Raw genomic sequence first — 27,027 nt, 5'->3', positions numbered from 1 at the left:
TGTACATATCGAGTCAATACATTCACTCTCAGGGAACTGAACCTGTGACCTTGGGGCTGTTATGGCACTCAATCGCTTTAGTCACAGATCCACACACACTCTCTCAAACACACACACACAGAAAATGACTATGTGTGTGTGTACATTTCTTGCACACACACACACACACACACACACACACACACACACGCCCGCGAAGCCGCAAGCATGCCTGTAATATGATCACTGAGCCTTGACAAAAACATTGACAGCTAGCCACCGTTCCCCGACTGAAACGGGTCACGAGTTATCCAGCTGGAGTAGAGGTCAGGACGGCCCTGCTACCCCTGACCGCTCGCTCACAGGGCCCGTGAGTAAAGAGAGTTTTACTGATGAGTACATCAGACGTGCCCCAGGGCAGACCGCCCCTGCAGAGAGAGCCCTCCTGCTGGGCCCCAACAACACAAGAAAAGGAGACGGGTACGGGGCATCGGGAGGGAGGGGAGGGAGAGGAGGGACAGCACGTAACGACTGCAGAGGCTCGTCCCTGCCAATTCTCCCCTCGGGGTGAGGGTGGGGCCCTTCACAACTACACTCACTCTGTCCACTCACATCAAGCACGGGGAAACGAGAAAAGTTTGTGAAAGTGAACAGCCCAAACAATTCAGAAGGGATAAAAGTGAAAACTTCAAGGAGAGACACAAGGGTTGTTCTGGACTGCAGTGGACCTTGGAGTGACCGCACCACACCCACATGGTACAGCACTTAAATCAGCAGGCGGTCTTTACAACAAAGGGACTGCTCCTTAGATATCTCAGAAAAGCAAACTCTGATACAATACTCTTGATCTTGAACTTTGTCCCTATATCCATGCTACATTTACGAGCAAGTGAGGTGTGTGTGTGTGTGTGTGTGTGTGTGTGTATGTGTGTGTGCACTGTAACTTCTCACCTCAGCTTTGAGCTGCTCTCCTCCAGTCATGGCTTCCAGTTGCTCCTGAGTCATCTCATCTGTGATCTCGATCCCTGCCATCTTCTGAACCACCTCCTTCAAGATCAACAGGTCGAAACTACCAAACACACATACACACAAAATATTTATAAAGTACAGAAGAGACAGCAAAAGTGCCCCTTTGGACATCATTTCACTGAACACCTCTTTTTCGGAGTGTGAGCACGGAAGCACACACACGCAGGCACACACACTCAATATACAATGCATCAAATAGCGAGGAGGAAAACGACAAAAGCATATTAACTAGCACAGGAGAAGCCCATTAATACTAAGTGCTGACTGCAGCACATCCACATGTAGCACCCAGCTGGAGAGGAGAGGAGAAGAAAGGAGAGGAGAGGAGAAGAGGAGAGAGGAAGAGGAGAGAGGAAGAGGGGATGAAAGGCAAAGAAGAACGCCAGGGCCAGTACTGTCTAGCACCTGGGATGGAAAGCCCATTCAAAAAGCCAGTACTAAGAAAGCCTCTCCTAATCAGTTTGTGTTTGCCACGGAGGTGTGTGGGTGTGTGTGTGTGTAGTGCATATGTGTCAGGGCTTCTGCTGTGTGACTTTCACATTGGTTAAGTGTGTGTGTGTGTGTGTGTGTGTGTGTGTGTGTGTGTGTGTGTGTGTGTGTGTGTGTGAGTGAGTGAGAGTGTGTGTGTGAGCATGTTTCTCAGAATGGGCAGTGTTTGACTGAAAGGGATTGTGGGCGTCAGCAGGAATGGCTCGGTCAGGCCTCCCGCTCTTTCTTAGGAGGTGACTATGGCGGAGGCTTTGTGAAAACCAGGTCAAGGCTGACGAGGCATCAGCCAGCCAGAGACTACTGAGGAATGAGCCACATTACCCAGCCTATACCACCTACACACGAACACGAACACACACACACACACACACACACACACCTCTTCCACTCCCTCTCTATTGCTCCAACTCCAGGGAGGGGATGTTTAATGTGTCGCCTAAGGGCAGGAACTGAACTGATTGGCACGCACACACACACACACACACGCTCACTCACCTCTTCCCCGCCTTGAGCTGGTTTGTGACATATTGCAAAAGGCCAGCGAGTTCGATGGGGTACTTCCTGAATACTGCTCCGCAGAGACTGGCCAGACCTATCCCAGATGAGAGCAAAGAACACACAAAAGGCACACACCAGTTAGAGAAAAAAAATACACATAAAAAACACCTTTAAACATGGAAATTCAAGCATTAACCAGTCACTCATGAAGGCCTGCTCCCATTACGTGAACTAGGCAACTGACCACTGGACCATCAGAGCTCTGGACAAAGGGGCACTTTAAAAACGCCACAGGGACAAGAGACCCCTGACAGACTCTCAGAGCACCAGGAAGGTCAGTCATTGGGAAGCACCGGCCCTTCACTGGTTCTGGGAGAACACACACACACACACACACACACACACTTACTTTGAAGCCAGGATGAGATGGTGGTGTCGTCGTGTTTCATCTTCTCTTTCTCCGGATTGGCCAGCGCTTCGATAATGCAGTCTACATGGAGGGGGGGTCAAGGGTCAACATCGTGCAATTAGCCTACACTGAAGAAAGAAACAACTCTTCTCTTCTCAGTGACACTTCACAGCTAAAGCCACAATTAAAAGAACTTAAAATGAGTCTTTGATATATGAATATTATGAGAGGCCTACGCCGGAAAGTTAAAAACTGACTATGATCAACCTTAACCTTGCTTTGTTCGCTAAATGACAGGCTAGAACTACAGATGATCATATCCATAGGGGAGACTGAATGGAGTTAGTATGCTTGTCATAATCCTGCTAGAAGGCTTTTTTCCCCCTCTTTACTCGCTTTGACAAGGTGAGTTGTGGCTCATCAACTGTGAAGTGTGAATAAATAACAGGGTTGCTTTTTTCCTCTACTTTTGTGTCGTTTTCTCCGAGGGGGAAAGATCAGCAAGTTCCTCCACACCCCTTCATTAATGGCAATCGCTCCGTGGTGTTATTATTCCGCGCACACGTGGGTGGATACCACAAAGACAAAAAACGAGAGAGAGAGAAAAAAAGTGAGAGGGAGAGGTAGAGAGACAGAGAGGAGAGAGGTAGAGAGAGGGAGAGGTAGAGACAGAGAGGAGAGAGGGAGAGGTAGAGAGAGGGAGAGGTAGAGACAGAGAGGAGAGAGGGCGAGGTAGAGAGATGGAGAGGTAGAGACAGAGAGGAGAGAGGGAGAGGTAGAGAGAGGGAGAGGTAGAGACAGAGAGGAGAGAGGGAGAGGTAGAGAGAGGGAGAGGTAGAGACAGAGGAGAGAGGGAGAGGTAGAGAGAGGGAGAGGTAGAGAGACAGAGAGGAGCCCCCGCAGATGGGTGCACAGGTAATTATTTTCACAGGCGGAAGGATACAGGCTAGCACGTCGTAGTTGAGTGAGGTGAGGTACTTGAGTGAGTCCACCACCGGCGTGATGAGGTTGTCGTACCACTGAATCTGTGACAGGATCTGAAAAGATGGGGGACACATTTTTGTTTTACAGAAACACTCACACACACAAACACAAACATCTCATCTGCCTGTCCACGGCTTCCTCCATTCTTTGCATGGCTTTTCCCACCCACCCAACCAACAATGACAGCATTTCTCCCTAACACCTTCTGACGGAGTCTTTTAGGCTATTGAATATTCTTTTCCAAGAAGATTTGACACAGCCTCTGTAATCATTGTGGCCGATATCTATCGACTGGCCATTGATTTAGACCCAGGCCTTTGCTGCTCTGGGCTGCGTGCGTGTGAATAATCCCACGGGAAAGTTTTTTTCTTCTTCTTTGTGAATCAAATGTCGTCCCCACCCCACCCCCACCCCTCCCCCGCACCTCGTTCTGGCGCCTCAGCCAACCAGCGTTGTGTCGGTGCTGATCTGGGCTTTTTGTTTTGAGGCTCGATTCTTCTGTGATTCCTTCTGAAATGCTAATGAGGCCCGTTTTTGTTGAGTGAGCGCCAGCCAATCCGCCAAACCCCGCGCCGAATATGTTATGGAGATCACTGCGCTGAGCTGCGGTTTTTCCATCTCTGCTTGGGAAGAACACGTGTGCAGCATACGCAGTGGCGACCAAAGGACGGACGAGAGCCTCCCCACCCCCCTCGGTTACGCGTGCAACTCAGACCTTGACTTCCTTTGAGTGCGCACCCTGGAGGTTAACTGGCGACTAAATTTAACCGGGCTCCCCCTTCCCTCGCCGCATCCCATTACTAGGCTAGCAGCGTCGCGTGCGCCTTCATCAGATCTTCTGCGGCGAGGAGGATGTTGAGGACATTCGTCTTGCTGACTAATTGTGCGTCTAAATTTAGCATCCACTCCTCAGATGCGCAGTTATGCCAAATTGCTGTGGAGGTGGATTGGGGTGGGGGGTGGGGTTGTGTTTGCCGCTGGCCAGGCAGCTGGACAGGTTTATGTATATACTGTTTAATCTGGAGCACAATGAGAATGGATGGTGGAGAGCGCGGATAATAAAGGGGAGGCCGCTAAAAGGCCGTCATTAGTCTGCTGGACCATTACGGCCGTCACAGACGATAAAGCACGCACATAATCAAAGAGGATGGTGGGGTTACTGTGGCTCAGTTTGCCAATCTGCCTCCCAGACGGCTTCACATTCTCCTTCGTTAAGCGTCTGAGAAAAAGAGAAAGGGAGAGAGAGAGGAGACAGAAATGAGAAATAGAAGTCGTCAGATCATTTTTATGCACACATTTCATATACACACACATATTAGCCTGGGATGTGAATGAGAAGAAACACATCCAGACCTCTAAAATCCAGAGCAAATGGCTAATAGAGAGTAGGTGGGAATGGACATGGCACTGCTCGGCAGTAATATAGCGCTTCTTAATTAGTGGGGGCGCAGCACCGCGCTGGTGCTCCTGCGAAGCAGCTTCTGCGGTCATGTCTGACTGCTCTCTGATCAGCAGACACCTGCTGCCGCACGCCACCTCCACACGGCCTCCCTCAGAGCACCCAACTGCTTCCCGGGAGAAAAACATTTCTTCCTTCCTCCCTCCCTCCTTCCATCCCTGCCTCCAAGTTGTGTGTGAACTTTTAATGGAGGGCGATTGTGGTAATCTGGTAAAACCAGACTCACTACTTTGTTTCACTTTGTGAATATAGTCTGGCCTCTTCTGATTGGAAAACGTTTCCAACTCTAGCATGGTATGGGCGTAGACTTTGCATTAACTTTGAAATCATTGGTCCAGCCAACTAGTCATATGGATAAGGGATTCCTAATGTTACTTCCCACTTCACCTAACCTTTACAAACTGATAATAAACTGCATCAGCAGCTAGGAAAGTAGGCTACGCTGTAGCGTACATACATTTATACATTCTTGTAATGTAAGTAGGCCTACACTGCACAGACATTTACACATTCTTGTAATGTAAGTAGGCCTACACTGCACATTTACACATTCTTCCGACTGCAAAACTATAGCGTCATTCTCTGACGTCACTGACTGGCCCCTCACCCTTTGTGTCGGAGGGAAACTTTAGTGTATTGTCATGTGTCAGACTAGTATCTCACTGAAAGGATATTCTAGTCTCGTCTGGCGTGACCAGGCTACGGTTGTGGTGGTGTGGGGCGTCTTGTCCCTGCCCGGGCATGCAGGGCCTATTTGGGCTTAGTTCAACATTGGCGGCTCAGGCTGCCGCCGCATGGAAGGGCTTTAAGGCACACAGGCCGAGGTAGAGGCTGAGACCTGCAGCACAGCGCAGGGGCAGGAGGGTGGGCCGCTGGGGGGAGGAAGGGAGGGAGGGAGTGCCGGTCACTCAGCCATGACGGTGTCATTGGCTTTAATAAGGCGCCGGGTGCTGATTAAAATGCAAGCGAGAAGCGCTGCAGGGAGAGACTGCAGAGAGGCACACACACACAGAGAGAGAGAGAGAGAGAGAGAGAGAGAGAGAGAGAGAGAGAGAGAGAGAGAGAGAGAGAGAGAGAGAGAGGAGAAGAATGAAAAGACAGGGTGAAAAAAAAAGATAGGGAATGATGGGGTGAAAAAAAAACAAAAAAAAAGGTAAAAAAACACGAGAGAGAGAACTTGGAGCAGAAGGAGGAGTGGGGAGAGGAGAGGGCGCTGCAACAGGGCAGGAAGGAGGTGGAGAACGGTGAGGGTGGTGTTCCTTTCGCTCTGCCCCCACCACCATGGGGAAGTATAATTGGTTTGCTTAACCTTCAGCAGAGAGAATGCACCGACTGGGATGACATCTCCTGATTCATGGGTGGGCGACCGAGCCCGAGAGGATGCTTTATGTTCCGTTTGCAGGAACACACACACACACACACACACACACACACTCGAAAACAACCGTGTGTGTGTGTGTGTGTGTGTGTCGGCAGAGAAGTTAAGTGCCTTGATACTGAAAGCTCAAAGGTTCTTTTCGGCCAGTTGAAATTCTGTGCTTCTGGCCGCTTGGCAAACCCTGAAGAATTCCACTAGGCAGAAGAGTCTGGCCGTGGCGTGGCAGACGCGTCTCCGGTGGGGCCAGGCTGAGCTGTACACACTGCGTCGGTGCCCACGTGCCGTCAGACCAGAGGCGCCACCGCGCTGCTGTGTATTCCAAAACATACACAACACTTATCCCCTTTAAATCCCACTGCTTTGGTGCAGAGCTGTGGTGATGTTGATCAAATGAGAATCTCCAGAACACCGGGTCGCTCACTCCGTGTGTGTGTGTGTGTGTGTCTGTCTGTGTGCCTGAGTGTGTCTGTGTCTTAGCTCTCCCTAATCCTCCAGAATCAAGAGCAGTACTTCATTTCCGCTCCAGTGCCCGGCAAAACTCCTCTGCGGCAGCACTGCAGTCCCCAGCACTCCATCACCTGGACTAGACCGCCCAACCACACACACACACACACACACACACAACCCCTGACCACACAAGGCTACCTCACCTCATCCCCTGCCCTCCACATGGCTCTGCCGCGCCCTCCCCTCCACTCCGCGCTTCTCCCCTTCACCCTGACCAGACGGCCCATCTCCACACAGACTCCTCCTCCTCCACACTGACCCCACGTGTCCCGCTCTCTGCTCTCCACAGAGGGAGGAGCGAGGCAGTGCTGAGGCAGCCATTCGACCTGCTCTCACACACACACACACACACACACAGTTTACCTCAAGGCGCTTACCTCCAGAGATCGGTTTGAAAACTCACTTCCAGACTTTTTTCCTCAGGCAAACAGGCCCTTGATTTCAGTGTGCATCTGCAACCCACTAAGGCCTCCTTTACACCACTACACCAATGCTCCACTATGATAACAACACTTCCAACACTGGCACAACCTCTGTCCAGCATCCATTTCATGTTCCACACTCACTGGGTTTTTACATACGTTCATTTCTAACACAACACAACACAACAACACAACACAGCTCTTATTCATCTGCTGTACAAAGTGCTCCGGCTCCTTCTCCCTGTGAACACATCTCTGGCTCTCTGAGCTCTGCACTCCGAGGCTCGTGGGCTCTCCCCCGTCCGAGGCGGGCGGCGTGGAGCAGGGGAGCAGTGACAGGAGCAATGGCCTCTGGGGGCGTGGGGTTGTGTGTGTGTGTGTGTGTGGTACAGGCAGCAGCACATACATGCTGATGACTCTGGGGAAATACACCGTGCTTCCTGATTACAGGTCTGTCTTACAGCTGTGCTGCAGAGAACCACGAGAAAGAGGAACACACACACACACGTGTATACACACACACACAGACTTTCTTTACTTCTGCGTGGGAGCGCCATCCTTATCTATACACAAGGGTATATGGTGGAGTGTGTGCGTGTTTGTATGTGTGTATGCTTTAAGTTAAAACACTATCATAAACAAGCAGATTGTGAGCGGAGTTTCTGTTCAGAACACCATGACGTGGTCCTAACAGGGAAAGGTACACTCATCCATGCTCATTCTCTCATATTCATGTTTTGGTTGCAGGGCAGCTGGCACCATCCTGGATAGGAATCCGTTTCCAAGTAGCTAAATGCAGTCAGCATCACTCCTAGTGCTGGACTGAGGTGGGACTGCACGGCCCAGTCCAAATGCCCCATTCTGCCCCTCTGTTTACAGAGTGTGCTGGTGAGCAGTTGGAGGACCTCCTCTCAGGGTGATGGCCTGGCCGACTCCCCTTACTGCTTGACCACTACTCCACCGGCCAGCAGGAAAGACAGTGAGCCAGCGTTCTTATTCCCGGGTTGCATCCCTAACTGAACGTCTCTTCCACTAAACTACGTAATGATGCTTTACACCCTCTCTCCTGCTCTTTCACCTCCCTGCCCTTCTCTCTCTCTCTCTCTCTCTCTCTCCTTTACAAGCCCTTCTCTCTCTCTCTCTCTCTCTCTCTCCTTTACAAGCCCTTCTCTCTCTCTCGCTCTCCTTTACAACCTCTCTCTCTCTCTCTCTCTCTACCTCTCTACCCGTCTGTCTCCACCCCCCTTCTTTCCCACCCGTCGCTCATTAGCTCTCCAAATACCTTTATTTATTCAGGACCCATCAAAGAAGAATGCACAGTCTAACCCTGATGTAGCAATTTTATTAATCCCGCAGTTCATTAAGAGCACCCATTAACTATGCACGGCGTATACGGATGCAGGCACGCACACACGCGCAGACACACACAGACAAAGTGCTAAATAAACACTTCTTTCTGTCTGGAGGAAGCCGTGCCTTAAGGTGCCGCTGAGGGGAAGACATCTCGTTACCTTTTGTGCAATTTACAAGGCAAAGTGCTTCCTAGAACAGCCCTCTCCCAGGGGTAATTAACACAAGTGCCATGATTAAGACAAAGAGGGTTTCTTCTTCTTTCCTCTTCAACATGCAGCAGAAGGAATGATGTCTCCATGTTGGTAACTGCAACTGTTTTTTTAGTGTGTTAATATTGGGGCTGCAGTGAGCTGTGCAATGAGTTTAGCACTACAACTGCCGCGACGGGTCATTTTGACCGTTTAAAAAAGTTGGACTTTGTTTTTGGGGGAAAAAAACTGCTGCTGGTTGAAAATAGAGTTTAAAATCTAAGGGTCAAGATGACCTCTTTGCGGTTCTAGTGTTATGAAATGACTGGCGCTTCTAGTGGTAAAACAGGTGAGGGTGGTGACTCACTTCATGATGTACTTGGCCCGGTCCACCGTCTGGGCCTTCACCTTCACCAGCAGAGGGTGGCTGCCATACGTCTCGTTCTTCCACTGGCCGTACAACCGGTACCTGCAGAGAACACGCCGGAACATGAGAACAGACACCCTCAAGGGACTAACACACCGCATGCTTCAGGACTTCTGTTTGGAGTTTCCAACACGTCAAAGTTCCCAAAAGCAGTTCTAAACTTTTCTTCAGAACTGCTTTGTGAGCTTGGTTCAGGTATGGCACTTTGGGGGATGGAGCTTCTGGAACTGCTCCCTCAAGCTTCTCTGCAGTCTGTCTGAGTCTGCTGTGCCAGGAACACATCAATGCTCTCTCAACTAGAGTAGCATCAGGGGGGAGGGAAGGAGGACTCTGGGGAGTGGTGGGGCGTGTGTGTGTGTGTGTGTGACTGTGTGTGTGTGTGTGTGAGAGTGTGAGTGTGTGTTTCTGTGTGTGTGTGAGATATGGACGAAAATAAACATAACAGCTCAACCAAATGAACCAATGCATCGTCACTGACACATTTCCAATTTTGCCCCCACTTGTGTGTGTGGCAATAGCATGGTGTACCCAGCTACATTAGTTGAGAAGATAGATTAACAGTTTCCCAAGAGAAAGTCTGCAGCTGAAGTTCCTTTCAAACCTTTACTTAGCGTTCACTGTAAAACTACGGTAAGCAGACATCCAGAGTACATCTCGGTTATTTCTTTCGATGTTTAAGAGCAATCATGTAGGCTAGCATTACAAGTCACAGAACAGAAACTAATGTATTAGCTTAAGGCCAATGTATATGAGAAATCCCATAGAGATGCTAACAGTTAGCATATTCGATATTTAGAGCAAACTTCAGTACATTTACAAAGGTTTACATAAGGGGAGTTCTTTGTGTACCTGTGCTGGTATGGGAAGAGCTTGAAGAAGCCCCAGAGCTCCTCAGACATGCAGGCGTTGCAGTCCATGAGGGTCAGAGAGGGCAGCAGGACCTGGTCAGAGATGCTGAGGAAACAACTCAACATAGAGTCCTGAGGGAGGTAGAGAGAGAGGAGGAAAGGAGGGAGAGGTAGTGTGAGAAAAGGAGAGAGAGAGAAAAGGAGGGAGAGGTTGTGTGAGAGAAAAGGAGAGAGAGAAAAGGAAGGAGAGAAATGACAAAAGGAGAAAAAGAAAGAAGAAAAGTAAATCACAAGATTAAAAAAGAAACAGCAGTTCAATGATGTATAGAGAAACCTCCCTCCCTCTCTCTCGCTCCACACCACATAAAGCCATAATAAAGGCGGCATGGCAGCACAATGTAAGGCCTCATAAACAGCTAGTGGCCCTCTTGGCTGGAGTGGCGCGTCGCCCGGAGACACATCTGCAGCGCTGGCACACAACCGCTGCAGAGCCCGGCCTCCAGCTGGACTACAGAACGGCAGCAAGCACCCACACACACACGCCGCGGGGTTGAAGCGAGGTGAGGGGCTGGGGTGCCCCTCTCGGTAAACAAGCGAAGCCACAGGAGGATGGCTGGAGTGAGAGAGCACTCTATAAATACATACTGTACGGTAGTGTTAATTTTGTCACCTATTTTTAATTTAGTCTTAGTCTTGTGACGAAATGTCCTTTTTAGTCTTTGTCATATTTAGTCATTCAAATATAATTTTTGTTAGTCAAGTTTTTAGTCGACTAAAAGTCGTCATTTTAGTCTAATTTTTAGTCAAAAAGAAAACTAAAGGTATCTTAGTCTTAGTCAGTTTTAGTCAACAGATTTTAGTCTTTTTTTTTTTTTATTTCTGATTACCATGAGTCAAATAGTATTTCACACATCTCAATTTTTCCAACAATATTGTTGTCCACAGGGCTACTCGTCTGTTATAATTACTCATTCTGATTTTTTGTCAGTCAGTATGTTTACATGCACAGGTAAGTCGAGCTACAGTTATAGCTTCGGCTGGGATTTGGACCATAGACAGTAAAAGATTTGACTGGACGGCTGTCATATTAGTAGACCAGTATTTCTCAAAGTGTGGTCCAGGAATCACTGGTGTCCATAAGCTATCCCAAGTGGTTGCTTGAGAAAGGCGTGGTAAAATATAATATAGATGAGTTGTTTGCAATATTGAACCAACTTGTATGTAAAAACAGTTCTACAACACTGTCTCTGTAAGATATGCCAGTTTAAATCATACAGTATGAATCCACACACAATAAGGAAAGTGCAAAGACAATAAGCAAGGTGGTTCAGTGTGGTAGGCCTATAGTGTAGACTAATTATAGGCTACTGTTGAAGTAGGTCTAATCTTTTTTTTAGCTAGGGATAGTTAAGTGGTCCTGAAACTGAAAAGTTTGAAAACACTGTCGTGAATAAATTATTAATGTTTTACTCCGCTAGCTAGATGGCGATATCGTAAACACAACACATTTCCCAAACAGACTCTCCATCTTAGCCATAGCTAACTTGCTGTGAACTTTCCATATAAGCACTTGCTAGCAAACTTTGCATCATCAGTCTAACTAGTTAAATAGTTGACATTACATGATGAACATTTTAAATATGGACATTCTGGGGATGTTAATTTGTATGAGAGAAGCTTCAACTTCTGGGTATGTAGCATTGTGGCATAAAGCTTAGGTAGTTAGCTTGCTAACTCTGGCAAAAAATCTCCAGTGTTCTTGTTCCATGTAGTTTTAAATGTTGCAGCCACAGGGTTGCAGCAACAGCAAATGAACTAGCCTACAGGAAAGCTGTTTAAGTATGAACTCATTCAGAATATTTTGAAAACGTAACAGCTAGATATTCTGTCTTCTCATTTTGTAGACGAAAATGGAGAGAGATTTTATCTTAGTTTTTATTTCATGCAAAACATTTTAGTCTCGTCTTTTTTCGTCAACAATAATGCATCTTAAGATAGTAATGTCCTGAAACACTGATTAAGACTGCCGTCTCTTCATCGTCTCGTCTTAGTCATGAAAAAAGGTTGTTGACGAACATTTTGTTGACGAACATATTTCCTCTCGTCTCGTCTGACGAAATTAACACTACTGTACGGAGAGGGAGAGGGATTAAAGGGAACATCGGAGGTGGTCTCTTACCATCTCCTCCTTGGAATCTGGTCTGCTGTCTACCGTCTGATACTGTGGGGAGAGGGGGGGGGAGAGAGAGAGAGAGAGATGGAGAGATGAAGCCATATCATGAAGCCATCTGAAGTTAGAACACAGCAGGCAACTACAGGCCTAAACAAACTCATGGTATCAAAAAGGACAGGCTTAGTTGTGTGTGTGAACATTAGAAAACGTGACAAAACAACCCCACATGTGTCGCACTACTTTCGACAGAACAAACTTTACCAGGGAGTCTAGTGACAAGACACTTCACTTGGACACACTGCAGCTCTCCTGCCTGTCTAATTAGGACACTGCAAACACTGCTGAGTCACGTACACAGACTCCGCAGGCAAATAACAAATTGCTAGAATGACAATCGGCAAAGAAACAAACATCCATTGAGACGGTGACCGCCACTTCAACGTCAACCATGCTAACAAATGGCCCGAGACAAGAGAAAACTACACAGATATTGGCAGAGCGCTAATTGGACCCCATGTTATTTGGATGGCGCTAACGTTACCTCCTTCATGAAGCTCTTGCCCAGGCGGACGATCTTGGCGAAGAGGACGGCGTCGTGGGACAGGTGCGGGCCGAGGTACCCCAGCATGGTGATGACGTCACGGGATAGCCCCTCGAAGGTCTCCACGGGCCGCGGAGCCTGGCTGTTCTGCAGGGGCTTCAGCTGACGTCCTTTGGCACCTTTGGGGACCGCAGCCCTGAAGTAGCAGTCACAGATAAAAAAGAGATTATCAGAGCTTTTCAACCGATTGTGCCTCAGGGACAACCCTTTCACCCAAGAAGCACACTGAGCACAACGGTTGTGGGCTGTGAGGTAAAAACAAAATGGTGTCTCCCCACAGTAGGGTTGGGCGATGTCCCCTAAATTGTCATTTGATGTGTACTCCCACTGTGATGTGTACAGTAAAACATTGTGATGGACGATATCATTTTTACAACATTTATAGTTTTCTACATAAAAAAATAAAATATATATTATATAGGCTATACGGCTGAGAGACATACAGACCAGGCTACCGAAGTTGTGTGGAAGATCTGCTCCAAGAAAACGTGAAAGACGGATAGACAATCAATCTGAACACTTGCGTGTGCACCAACCAGCGGAATATTACACATTGCCAGCCTTCGCTGGGCCTAGCAAAAAAGCTACTTAAGACTACTATCGTGGTCACTCATTTAAAATTTTCAGTAGTAGGCCTACGCTATGCAGCATTCCACGTTATCAGGCTACTGTCTATGCTGACTATGAGGGCGGCGGGAAGTGAAAGTAAAGGGCTGCGATCGCGCAGTCCAGGCTATAGGAGGGCGAAGTAAAAAAAGTTTTACAAATAACGAATCCCGATTACCAATCCGCTGCTGTCTGGGACTTTTGCTAAATGCATGAAATACAAGCCTTACAGTGGAAGACGGATAGGCTACCTTCTGATCCTATAATTAACGAAAGAAATTGTTTATTTTAAAACAGAGGAGAAGGACACATTTGGCGTTCGCTGTAGCCTCGCAAAAATATTTGAGCGCTAGAATGTCCTAGTCGTAGCCTAACAAAAATAATTCAATAGGACTATTTTATGCTAAAACATAGGCTACATATTTTACGTCCAATGCAGGCTATAGGCCTGCGAGACATGTAGGCTAAAAAAAAGACAATTACACATTCACGTCACAATCAGGAATTATTTGAATAAGACCTATAGACTAATAAGTATTTTATTTTACAAGACAGTAGACTAATACGTGATGGCAGCCTTTAAAGTAGGTTCAATTTAATTTCCAGGGAAAGGTTTTTTTATGTTTTAGCCTGTTACAGCAGGAATTAGTGACTGGCATGTTGGGGCGTGGCATCACGATGGTTGCTTCCCATCGTGATGTCTGTCAACCATCACGATGGACAATGATATCGTCCATCGGCACAACCCTACCCCACAGTAAAACAACATTATTGAATGAAGGGCCAGGGACCACTTGCAACGCCTTTACATACACCAATGGGGCACAGCCACAGGTTGATAACCACTCCTATTGTTCATTGGATCTTATCTGTGGACAAGCCTAATCCACTTTCCTTTTCAAAACCCACAACTCTGATGATTAAGCCAAAGAATGTTAAGTATTAGAACGTAAATACATGGGGGTGCAAAGTAAAGTATATCTGTGTGAGAACAGGTGTGTGTGTATGACTGCAAGCATGTGGCGACGTCATCTCACCTGCGATAGAGCGGCTCGATGAGGATATGGAGCAGCTGGCACAGGGCAAGGGCGATGGCGCGGTGCGACGTGGCGTAGAAGGCGGGCATCTGCTCCATGATGCTCTGCGCATGCTGCCAGTCGCCGATCCTCAGCAACGCCTCCAGCAGCCCCAGCTTCTGATTGTTGGGCGGCTGCAGGGGAAAACAAAGGAAAGACAAAGACAGAGAGGGAGAGGGAGAGAGTGTTTTAGGGAGTAGCAGAGTGACGGTGACGCAGTGGAGGGGAAAGATAGAGAACGGTGTGCTGGACGTGGGGGTTGTTTGTCAGAAGCAGCCAAGGCAGTGAAGAGGCTGCAGAGAGAGAGAGAGAGAGAGAGAGCGAGAGAGCGAGAGAGAGAAAGAGAGAGAGAGAAAGAGAGAGACTGGCCCAGCTGACTGCGGCGGGAGGCATATGGGGAGTAAATTATTTAGCGGAGCGCCGTGCGTGCACTCTCACCCAGTTCATCAACACACCTGCACCTCCAGGAGGCCTCGCCCTGCTGCGCTGGCAGGGATGCCCCGCAGAGGCAGGGCAGAGGCAGAGGCACGCTGAGGCTGCCCGCCACTAATCCACTCCTCCACCTCCACCGCTCCGGTTCTTCTAACGAGGAGCGACGCAAAACCAGCGCCACCCAGACGCAGGCCACGCAGCGCAGCCTGGCAGAGTGCACGGGGTGGCGCGAGGGGGAGAGGAGTCGGCTCCACCCGTGACGGGAGGCCAATTAGTGGGAGTAAGGCGCGTGTGTGTGGTTCACCAGGGTTTCCCGCTGCCTGACCGTTTAGGAATTCTGTTTGCAGGATTAAGTGGCTCACATGTGTGTGTGTGTGTGGTGGACGGCACATGATATTGGGTCATATCGCTGATCACTGGCAGAAGCAGTGGTAGTGGTGTGTGTGTGGTGAAGCGTAATGTTGGAATACCTGGCATGTGTGATGTGCGCTGTACTTGCAAATATGTGCTTGTTTGCGTGTTCCGCATCAGCGCACCCGACAGCCCTGCCTTCACTCTGAGCCCCCATCACTCAATGTCAGCCTGGCAGTGACTGATGACGGCAGCAGCGGTGGCCATGGCGGCTGGAGTGGAGTTTGGTGGGGGGGGGCAAACATGGCCGCAACACAATCAAATCGCCAGCCCCTGACAAAGGCCCAATATGACAGGCGCGGATGTAATCTTTTAATTAAAACACAGGCGGCGCCTCGTTCTCCCAAGGAAATGAATGTTACGTGTGATCGGCTCGCCTGGCTAGCTGGAGGCTCGTATGACTCCCCAGGCGTGCTGGGGGTGGGGTGGGGGTGGGGGGGCCTCCGACAACCACACACACCAACTCCTGCTGCGGGGGGCTGGAGCGCTTCATTAAGAAACACAATTAGGGGCCTGGTGCTTCCGCGCCGCTCTACGCGAAGGCAAAGGGCTCCTCCGTGCCCAAACCCACGCAGTGCACACCCGCGCTAAAGACGTAGCGTACCTCAGAGGCCGATCTGCTGAGGAGGAAGTTACACTGAAGGAACGACGTAGGCATTAAAATGCAATGGATCAGTCGGCATGGGGTGAGTGGGGGAGTTTTAACTACAAGCAGAAATCGGTGCTCACTGGTGCGTCAGGGCAACACCGCCTGCATAATTAGTCCCCGCTCAGTTCAAAGAAGAAGCTCCAGGAGTGAGGGCTATGTGACGAGGTCAAAGAGTCAAAGCTCAAAGTGGCTGATGGCGCATCTTCGCACAGTTTTCTGGACAGTGTTTTTTTTTTTTTTTTAAGTTAAAAAGGATTCTTTGCTGACAGCATTAGACTCAGTTACAGATTCACTGTTTATGTTTATTAACCAATGATTACAACCCATGGTCATCTTCCATTTAATATATGCCATTCTATCGGCTGTGCAAGTGTTTTCTTTTCACTGTAGTAAACAATAATAGTACTTCAGATATCCTGACTATTTGAATTCTGAGACCCCTCAAGAAAATTGCTGGTGTGCCCTTTGTTCTTTGTAGTTTACCATTAAGCAGTTAATCATAGTCTTACTAGCACTGGCCTATCCAACACTTAAAGACCATCATTAAACAGACTTAGCGGCCCCTCTAAGTGCTAGGCTCCATCAGTGAGATGTGGTGCTCACCTTCTCGTTCTTCTCCTCCTCTTTGTCCTTCTCCTTCTCCTTGTCGTCGTTCTTCTCCGACGGCAGCACCACCATGGTGAGCTTACGGGCGATCTGCTTGGCCTCCAGGATCTCGCGCTTGTGCTCCTCCACGATGCTGGAGTCCAGTGGCACCAACTGCCCGATCAGAGGACACACAAGCGAAACAGATGCCAGGTCAAGCACCGCCATGGACACCAGTGGCGTCTGGAGGGCAAGTGGTGAGCTGTGCATGCAAAGCTGGACAGAGGGATGGACTCACGTGCACATAGAGATCCTCCAGGGCGATGAGGTTGTGTTGGAGAAGAGCAGCAGCAACATGGTAGAGGGAAGAGGGCGTTTCCCCATTAGGTTCCTGTAGGAGGAGAAGCCAAGTTGAGTGTGCTGCATGATATGCACCATTATCCATCAGTCAAGTCCGGTCAAACTATTTATTTATATCTAATTGGACATCTAGCCTCTCACTCAACTTGGCTGCAGTGACATTTTCTATGGATTGACAACAGTAGACGCCAACAGTAGACTATTGAGTGGCACGTACCTACGGCAGAACCACAGCATTTACCAACCCCACACTCAATCGTACCATATTCTCTTTAACTACAGGGCAGGCAGAATTCTAACTCACGACGAAGTCTGACAATACAAGTCACACATATGTACATGGTACAGTCCGACTCTATGCTAGCCTATTTTCTGTTTGGGAGATTTCTATTTTAATATTATTATATGTGGCGAGGCTTCCGTGGTCTAAAAGCCGTCTGCATTACAACGCACTGGGCTGAGCCCCCCGCTGTGACCCGTGCTTGAGATAGAGACTGCACACACACACACAGCCACAGCGAGAGATGGACACGATAAGAACCTCCCCTAATTACGAGGGCCTCTTTGCAACGAAAAAAGCCATTATTTGCTCCAGCATCCCAAAGTGGGAGTGGAAAGCAACTTGCCTAAAATACTCACAGGAGGCTAATTAAAGTGATTTAATGAGGACACATAGTGTGAGAAGGGTATGTGTGTGTGTGTATGCATTTTGCGTGTTTGTATGAGGGTGCGTGTGTGTACACACACACACACACACACACTCGCTAGACTGGTGGAACTTGAATGTGTGTATGCGTGTAGACTTGCTTAAGGTGTGTGTGCGCGCGTGTGTGTTTGCTTGCGAGATTGTCAGGTTACTGACCTGGTGGAACTTGAACTTGAAGCCGAGGATGTGGCAGAGGGTCTGGTGCTCGCACATGTAGGACTTGATGAGCGCCACGAAGAACTCGTCCTGGTCCGAGCGGCACTCGTACACCTCCAGGATGATGTCCAGCACGCGGTTGGGGTCCAGATTGAAGCATCCTGCAGCACGAAAGAAGAAGGGAAGGAAGCCACCATTTAGGACGATGTGATAATAATCACCCCCCAACGCTCTCCATTTTCTCTTCTTGTGGATGAGTGATTTGCCACATGCCAGCTCAGAAAAGAACAAACAGCTGGCAAACTGTCTGCCTGGTATCCCCCCCAACCAAGCAATTCTACATTCATTACGAGCCATCACGATTACCTGAACACCTGTGAACTTTGCTGAACTTTTCCCACTGTCACCAAAAAAAATAAAAAATACATTTAAAACAATTCTGTGATCTGTGCGACTCGTCACAAAGACGAAGACTCTGCTTCGCTTTAATTAACTTCCGCCATAATCATCTCAGGCGTGGGTAAGCGCGAATGCTCTCCCTGCGACCCCCCCCCCCCCCGCTGCCAGAGTGAAAAGGTGAAATAGGCGTACCTATTAAAGACTTGATGTTCTCCAGGACGAGGTGGCTGGTGATGTTGCCCGACAGGTCCTGGCCCAGCTCCGTGATCAGCTTGGCGTAGCCTTCGTTCTCCTCCCGCAACAAATTAAACTTCTGCTGTTTGTAGCTGCAGGGGTGGAGGAGGAGGAGGGGGGAGAGGGAGGGGTGTGGAGTCAGAGTGGGCCCAAGAGGGCACTGTGCCCCAAACAAGAGTAATCAGCAGGAATTAATTAACACCAGTGGAACTTTCTGATGAGGCCATAGAGTCGGAAAGGCGGGAGGGAGGACTGGTTCAGGACGAGGGGAGAGACGAGATTTGGAGCGTGGTAGTGGTGCTATCTTTGGTGAAGAATGTCAGTTCAGAAGCAGACATTCATGACGGCAATTAATACAACTCATTGGGTTTGAAAGGAAAACTCCATGTCAACTAAGAGTTCGCACTTTAATACATTTTTTTTCCAGTTGAAAACTTTACCATTTTGAACTTCTGTCTCGTGTACTGTGAATTTACATTTATTGACTCACTAGTGTCAAAAAACAGTTATTATCAATAAATGTTATTGTGGACGTTTTTTTTGCAAAACTCAGTTGAAAATGCAGCAACTTATTCCCCTACACATAAAGTAAAAGTAGTTGTTAACCTGCAAGTCGCTCTTTGGGTTTAATTTGCCGCACAACAAAATGGCCGCCAACAGCCAATCAGAGTCCAGCAGCCGAAACAATTCAAGTCAATATCTTGTGATGCCAAGTTTCAAAATTATTGAAATTTGACATGCTGCATCTCTACCACATTCCTTATACGTTAACAAAGTTTGATATATAAGCTACATAGAGAATTCTGCAATTGACATATTTCACTCCCTCAAGACATACCTGTGCAATATCTTGTGATGGAAAGGTTCAAAGTTTGAAATTCGCCAAGCTGAATCACTTGCACGTCTAATAGCATGTAATTCTGGACATCGAGAGTGCTGCATCTGATTGGATCCCTATGGTCACCCCTTCAGGATGTGGGCATGTGCCTTAGGTCAGTTTTGGAACAGCATTCTAGTCTTCAGACTAGTATGCTCAGACACACACAGACACATACACAGGCAGTGCACACGTTTGTACAGACTGGCACACTCTAGACATACTGCAAAGCAGTGTGTAATATCATGATGACGAAAGAATACTTGTGCAATGCAAATACAGATGTACATTTGGGTGTCATCAAAAAAAAAACCTTCATTGTTGCAGAGTTAGCGAGGTAGCGCACACAAGTTGTTAAGTGACCTTGTAGAGAATATGAGGATGCGTGTGGCTTTAGAGCATATATTTTGCTAAAAAATTGGAACATTTTGTGAAATGTACTTGAGCATCTAATGTGTATCTAATTTCTTTTGCATCCCTTCCAACACCACAGAATGTCATCAAGTCCAGTGTCACTGAAGCACTTGAATTTATGCAGCTAGTAGCACAGCCAGTAAAAGACTCCGGAACAGATGGCCAAAGAACTTTACATTTAACTTTGTCTTCTCTTTGAGAACCCTACAAAGCGCTGACATGAATACATGAGAACACAGCCAAAATAAATAGCGATTCTGAAACCATGCTTCAACTGACCCGTACGTTGCCACCGCAGCAACCCGTGCAGATAGGTTTATGATGTCTGGACACACAAATCCAATCTGATCACTTGTAACAGTATGGACTGTCCGTCTCTATAGAAATACCAGTTTCCAGTGCTCTACAATTTAAGCAAAAATAATAAATTAGACAAGCCTCCTGGTAAAAGTGGCTTCAACTTGATAAATAGCGCCCCCACCCCCCCCGGGCTCTAGTCTAATATCTGTGATTTCTCAATCATATTGATTCATAATCAAGCAGGAACAACATGGAACAGTTAAGGCGAACAGCACGAGGAACGAACAGGAAGGGTGTGGTTTGGTGTGTTGGGCTGCTAGAGGAGCCTTGCAGCACTGCCGAGTGGCTCTCCAATCTTGATAAGAACTCTTAGGGCCTATCTGTGCACACAATAGCAGCGAAATTAATCATTGTCGAGGGGCGACAGCCAGGAGGCCTGCTTTTAATTTACAATACAATGAGGTGGGGAGCAAATTATGGAGTCCAACAAGCAGTTTACCCCGGCTCCCTCGGAGGACTGTGGCAACAGCAGCCGATTCTTTCTGAAGACAGAATAGTCAGAGGCTACAGTATGTAAATTGCGTTTGCTGAATGAGTTGGACTGAGGACACTCTCCAAGTAGGAGTCGATGAAACAGAGTCTAGCTTCTCCTTGCTTATTTATTTATTTACTCCCTCCATCTACCATCTGGATTTCCCAGGATGGAGGGTCAACAACTCCTGTTAAAGCAACGCAAGTGAAACAGCAAGTAATCAGACCGTCAAGCTCTACTGATCTTCAATAGGTACCTGCTGACAACACATATATACAGCCTTCACCTGAGGCCGTTAAAGATTGGGAAATCAATATTTATAAACAGGCATCGTTGCAGGCACTCGCCCCATTGAAAGGCCACGGCATATGTTCAAGAAAGTGAAAGCAACTCCGAAGGAAGTGGTTCTGCATCGTGCTCTGAACTCAAGAAATTGTGGTTAGTGCTGCCAAGTAACCGATACAGATCACACATTGACACAACAGTGCAAAGGAGACTCACAATAGCTTGGTCTTGATTTTGACAATCTTCTGGTTGAACTGCTGGGCCTGTTTGATGAGGCCAAGGGACTCCAGTGTCTCAGGATCCAGCCGCTCTTTAAGGATTGCGTCAGGCACACAAAACTGAGGGAGAGATAGAAAGAGAAAGATGGAAAACATAAATAACGTCCCCGTCCAGAGAGAGACCTAATGCTTGATTGCACTCCGAGAAGCAATCCAAATAAATTCAATTGATATTGGTAAACTCAGAGCCATTGCTTGTCCCTCGGACTCGGAGAGCTGGGGGCAAACGACTCAATTGCTTATCAGTGGGTGCGCGGCCGGCCCTGACAGCACAAAACTGCTGAGTTCCACACATATCCATAAACCTTACAAATGCACACCGCACACCAGCGTCTCGGCACTTAAAAATAGCACTCATTTACATATGCAGCTCAAAGAAAGACATGGATTCTCATTCCAATTTTCCCCACAGGAGAACGAGGCACTCTGAGGAAGTAAGAAAATATATCTTTAAAAAAAGAGGGGGGTTACAATTTGCCACTGCCAACTGCATTTGCTTGTCTGGAGAAGAAATCCACCACTTTGCTTAAGAAACACTTTGTTGAAAAGCCCTCTCTTCCAGAATGTGTGACTTCTTTAGCAGATCTATTTGCTAGGCTAATTGTGGCCCAGTGTATGGCCATGCCCAGAGGGCCTGTGGACTCTAATAGGGTGCAGGGGCAGGTGGGGTTGCTTCTGACTCAGAGTTTCACCACTGGACAGAATTAAGATCATTCAATACCCTAATGCAGCTGATCCTCACAGTCCAGGGAACCGTCAAATATCGCTACGAAATTTTTTTACCTAAAAAAACCCAAGGGCAGAAAAAAAAAAACAGAAATCTGGCTCTGCAAATAGTGACGCGATAAGGTATTAAATCTGTGAAACGCTGCCTCTCAGCAGCCAAATGGGGAGAGGGAGGGGGGGGTCGTTGGTTATCCTGCAGGACCATGCTGCCACACTGTGGTGGGGAGAAGATGGTGCTCATGCAGCAAATTGTTTTTCTCCCTTCTCTCGCTCTCTCTCTCTCTCTTTTACTTTTCCTGTCCTCTGATTTCCCCCTCTCTCCTTTGCTCTGCTGCAGTGCTCAGACATGGTCCAGTGGAGAAGCCTACTCACCAGACAGGCGCCCACCAGCGAGGTGAAATTTTCTCGCTTGTGCTTCTCCTCCATGCAGCTCGTCTCAATGTCTGCAAAGATTATACAGAAGGGATCAACAGGGCAGTGACCCCAGAACACAATACAATTACGCTCAGACAATCACATGCTTATTACAATATTACAGATCTTTGATAGCATGAAATTTTGGGAAAGGGATCTTATGTTACATTATAATGTATTATAAACTACATTGTAATTTCCTCATTTTTCATCTACGAGAATATAAAAAATAACAAGGCGTCTTTGTTGGTTATCTGACTATAAACCTGTGGTGATAGGCTGGTCGTAATGGTGTGTGTTCAGAGCTTTAGTAACTGCCAGATAGTCTACTGAAGTCTTACTGTAGGATGAAATGCATTCCGATTGTGATACATATGTTTGGAACATTTAGCTACTGTGGGTAAGAATGTATGTGTGGAGGGGTGTCAATGGTAATATTCCCCAGGAATTAAACACATGACCTTGATAATACCAGAAGAATTCTCCAGCATTGTCAATACACACAAGCAGTTTACTATTATTAGCGGAGCAAACCCACCTAATACACCGAAGACATCTGCTAAAATGGAGGCCATATCATCTCGCAATTCCTGCACAAGAGAGGAGAGAGAGGAAGAAACAGAACAATTATTAAAAGTCAGCGTGAAGTGCTCAACACGTTTCAATTCCAAGTTCATTTACATCTAGAAGAAAGAGAAAGAAAGAAAGAAAGAAAGAAAGAAAGAAAGAGAGAGCACGCAAGTTCTGGCTGAGAGACTCTTTGTATACATCACACTCAGACAAAAAGATGGAATAAAAGAACCACCTCTGCCACAGCAGCCTGAGAAGAAGGGCATACAATAGAAAGAGCATGAAAGAGGGGGCCATCCATCAGCCCTGGACTTCAACTCTGCTAAGGACCCTAGTTTCATCATCCCTGGATTAGGTGTCACAACAACAAGGGGAACAATCTAAAGAATACCTCTGGGTTCACTCGCTCTGCAGATCAAACAAGATCACTACAGAGGAGACCAAATTAGGGCTCCTCGTTTGAGAAGTTCAAAATGAATTATCCTGGTGCACTCTTGCCAACCCTAAATTGACAGCAAAAGCACTCCAATTTAGATTTATTCTAATATACCAAAGCACTGACATAGATGTTGCCATCACTTTGCTGAAATGTGTAATGCAATTTCAAAAAGCGATAGGACATTATTCAAGTGGGACTGCCAATACTAGGATTAGCCTTTAATGTTCTAACAAGAGACCCATTTTAACACAAGAGGACAACTTTATAAAAACAAAAAGAACACTTTGCTCCATACAAATAGCATTCCTCTTGCAAAGAGCGCACACTCTGGTATTTATTGATGTTAATTTGGTTAAGATTGGCCATTGTTAGAGTTGTGAGTTTGCAAGCTTGATGGCTTAACACTGCCAGACTAATTCAATGTATGGAATTTTGTCTGGTGTTAGTCTCTGTATGCATCTGGCCCTAACCACATCATGACCAGTGTCATAGGAAGCTCCGACGAAGATTTCAGTGAATGCAGAGTGAGCGCACATGACAAGAGGGCTTGGCTGGGACCTTGACACGTACCATGACTTCCCCAAGAATACTGGCGGCCACGTCGACCTTGAGCGTGCCCTGGACAACGTGCAAGGAGAGCTCGTACAAAGCTGTCTGGAGCTCTGCAGAAGAGATAGGACAAGTAGAGTGATCATGATGAGGATGATCACGGTCCGGAGAAGATCAGAGAAAGAACATAAACACTAATGTTACTTGGTTGAACGTTTAAAGAATACATATATTAAAATGGTATCTTTACAACAACAACAACACGTTACATTTATATGGCGCTATTTTTAAGAAGTACACTGAGTAGATGTCATTAAACTGAATATTCAGTGTCGGTCATAATACTTAATGGTTCAGCCTGTAGACAAGCCTTTAAGACTCAACAAGGTTATAATGAAGATGAAGATCATAAGGACATGATTGATAGTGTGTTACACTACATAACTGCATCTTGTTATTGGACTTCGAGGAATTCAGAGCCCAATAACAAATTTACACCACGACAGGCAGAGACAGTTACGATCAGGGTGGACAAGTTACTAAACATAAAAAAGCTACGTTTGGCTTTACGTGCACATGCATCAGTGATGCAGCATTGCCTTCCATATCACTATTTTTGCATGTGAGAAAATGTCAACAAACCTTTATCGTCATCTTCTGGCTTTCCAGCCAGGTCTTGACACAGCTGCAAACTAAGAGAGAGAACGAAAGACAATGTCAGCAGATGCTTTTAACCAATATAGAACTGTCAATTGATTGTCTATCCTTATTTCTTTCAACAATGTCATTAGTACACTTTCTAGGGTAAGCAACATCCAAGCCACTCAAACAACCAACATCAGTCATATTAACTTTAGAAAATGAGGCAGCAGGTTAAATTATTTGGAAGCACAAAGATATTATTTTGCGATTGGATTCATAAGATGTGACCATGAAACAAATCCAAACATTATTGTTGGCTATAATTATAATAATATGTTGGCTTCAATTACAGTCACCACATTAACTTCCCTTGGTAGAGATGATCCACACACAGCAGCAGTTAACAAGTTCTCGTGCATGTTGCAGCACTTTGGACTTCCAAACATCATTCCTCTGTGCATTTGGTGCATTTAATGTAAACCGCCAAACTATATAATCTCCTGACTCAATTTCAGTTGCCTAATTGTTGGTTCAACTCATAGGTGAAACAAGGATTTCATTCTTCAAGTTCTCTTGTTAGCGTTATATAATAACACAATCGGTTCAAATATAAATATAAGTATATTTTACGCTCCATCCTAAAACCTAACTTTCGTTTGTGAACAAGCAATGTACAGCATGTGAACTTTCTGCCAGTTGCCACACACATCTAGTGAGCTTTTAGGTGATACTTGTTCGGCAGCAACCATGACGCGTTTCATAACCTTACACCAATGTCTGAATCAATCGAACTTCATTATGAATGTATTTTTAAACATCACTAGGTTTGAGTTTATTATTTGGCATGGCTTGTAAAGCATATCCTGTCAAAATTGCAATTTACCGCCAAATAAGATGACAGTAACAGAGGGCACGGGCCTACAGTTTCAAGGAACTCAGCTAATGTTATCGTAACCAGTTATCGATAGTGTTTCAACGTTAGTCTTGCTTGTTTACTTCCTTGCTATAATGATAAATATTACAACGTCCAATTTATTACCCAAGTAACACAACAACACTATCAATTAACGATTTTGCAAGAAATTATGACCATTAAAACACTTTACGTTAGCATAGCTGGTGTGCATGACGTACTGCTAGCAAACTGGTGTGATAAGCTAAGGTTCCATTTCCTAACCTTACTTTAAGCCTACATACTCTCAACATTTTGGGTGTTAAATTTGATTAGTTAGACTAAGATTATGACCCCCACATTGAAAGGGCCTGCTTGTAAACTTTGTACATTTATTTAAAGCAGCAACAGTTAACGTGGGGTAACGTTAATCCCTACCAGGGTGCCAGATCACGCAATGTTGGCTAGATAGCTAGCTAACGTTGAGTTATTGTTAACACTAGCCATCTCCTGGCTAATAATCAAGAGCAGACCCCTGCATCCAACTGAAAGGCTAATTTCACATCTGCCAACTTTAAAGCAGATTCCGCATCTAGATTAATCGTATACATAAAGTCATAGTAAGTTTTGGGGTCGATTTTCAACTCGAAAATATTAACATCACATCAGTGGTCACACATACATAACGTTACGTAGGATAACTAGCAAACTGATCACGATGTATTCCTGCAGTATTTGCCAAAGTAACGTTAGTTTAGCTTCCAACAGCTAGCAAGGTTAGCTAAATCCCAATGTTTTCCCCTCGTTACCTACTCAGCTCACAAGCTAACCCGCTAGCTTCATAACTTAGCCGAACAGGTTGTGACTAAACTAGCTCATCTACCCTTACACTAACTGTCTAACTTCACAACTCAAATGTGGAAGGGATGCGTTACTTCTGTGATGTGTGCTATGTCTATATGTAGTGCGATCGTTTAAGTGCTTACAAATCACATTATTTTATACCTAGTGTCGCTAACATTAGCCTCATATTTAGCTTCGTAGCCACAAGGAAGAGCTAAGACTGAGATCACAATGAGGAAAGTATAGTTAACTTCCAGGCAGTCGACAAAAGCTCAACGAAACACCAAGCCTGGTTTAAAAACAAATGCTTCAACGACTTGCATGCATGTTCTTTCATGGTACAAAGGTAATTACTCACAACTCATTTTTTCCCGATTTTTCCCAATTTTTGATCCAATCAGTAGGGAGGATCAACGTCGCCATCTTCCCCTACTAAGGCGCACTTCACCCGGATGTTTAGCACAGTGCATCGGGTCCGGGTCAAGGAGACGTCAATCGAAGACAGTGCATTATGGGAGCGAAAGTTTACTGTCTCCACAGTGGCCCACAGAAGATATACGACCAACCGTAGCCTACTGATATGACAAGGTGTTAATATTAGATTTAAGTATTATGTAATGTAGGTCCTGGAGGCTCATTATGTACATTTAAATGCATGCATTGACTTATTAGTTCTAGGTTGTGTATGCTTCTACTACCGAACCTACAATATTACGGATCAACAGCTCATATGTAATACATCATTTTATTTAAATATTTCAAATGGAAAATATTCTTTCACACACTGAAACGGCTAAACTTAAGTGATCTCATTCTCTGAGACCGATTTCGCAGACAGTAATTTATCAAAGGTACATTTGTGCTAAATATACAATATAAAAGATAAAACAATCCACATTGTAATGCTA

The 27,027-nt window shown here is 46.4% G+C and overlaps 1 protein-coding gene across 1 annotated transcript in view; it reads right to left on the bottom strand.

Annotated features, from left to right (window-relative positions):
* The window catches only part of thoc2 (THO complex 2), a 60,291-nt gene extending 33,687 nt beyond the window's left edge, over window positions 1–26,604 (bottom strand). The window contains 20 exon segments of the mRNA XM_048232131.1: window positions 931–1,048; window positions 1,993–2,089; window positions 2,405–2,485; window positions 3,348–3,441; window positions 4,523–4,607; window positions 9,063–9,164; window positions 9,972–10,102; window positions 12,150–12,191; window positions 12,685–12,880; window positions 14,388–14,560; window positions 16,522–16,677; window positions 16,802–16,894; window positions 17,726–17,886; window positions 18,317–18,450; window positions 20,983–21,104; window positions 22,143–22,213; window positions 22,723–22,774; window positions 23,764–23,855; window positions 24,385–24,434; window positions 26,478–26,604. Of these exon segments, the coding sequence (XP_048088088.1) occupies window positions 931–1,048; window positions 1,993–2,089; window positions 2,405–2,485; window positions 3,348–3,441; window positions 4,523–4,607; window positions 9,063–9,164; window positions 9,972–10,102; window positions 12,150–12,191; window positions 12,685–12,880; window positions 14,388–14,560; window positions 16,522–16,677; window positions 16,802–16,894; window positions 17,726–17,886; window positions 18,317–18,450; window positions 20,983–21,104; window positions 22,143–22,213; window positions 22,723–22,774; window positions 23,764–23,855; window positions 24,385–24,434; window positions 26,478–26,542 (2,115 nt within the window). The 5' untranslated portion in view covers window positions 26,543–26,604.
* Window positions 26,605–27,027: the final 423 nt, after the last annotated feature.

The sequence above is a fragment of the Alosa alosa genome, chromosome 21 (genome assembly GCF_017589495.1).
Source record: "Alosa alosa isolate M-15738 ecotype Scorff River chromosome 21, AALO_Geno_1.1, whole genome shotgun sequence".
In the NCBI taxonomy this organism is placed as follows: domain Eukaryota; kingdom Metazoa; phylum Chordata; class Actinopteri; order Clupeiformes; family Clupeidae; genus Alosa; species Alosa alosa.
This window is presented reverse-complemented; position numbering and strand designations above follow the sequence as displayed.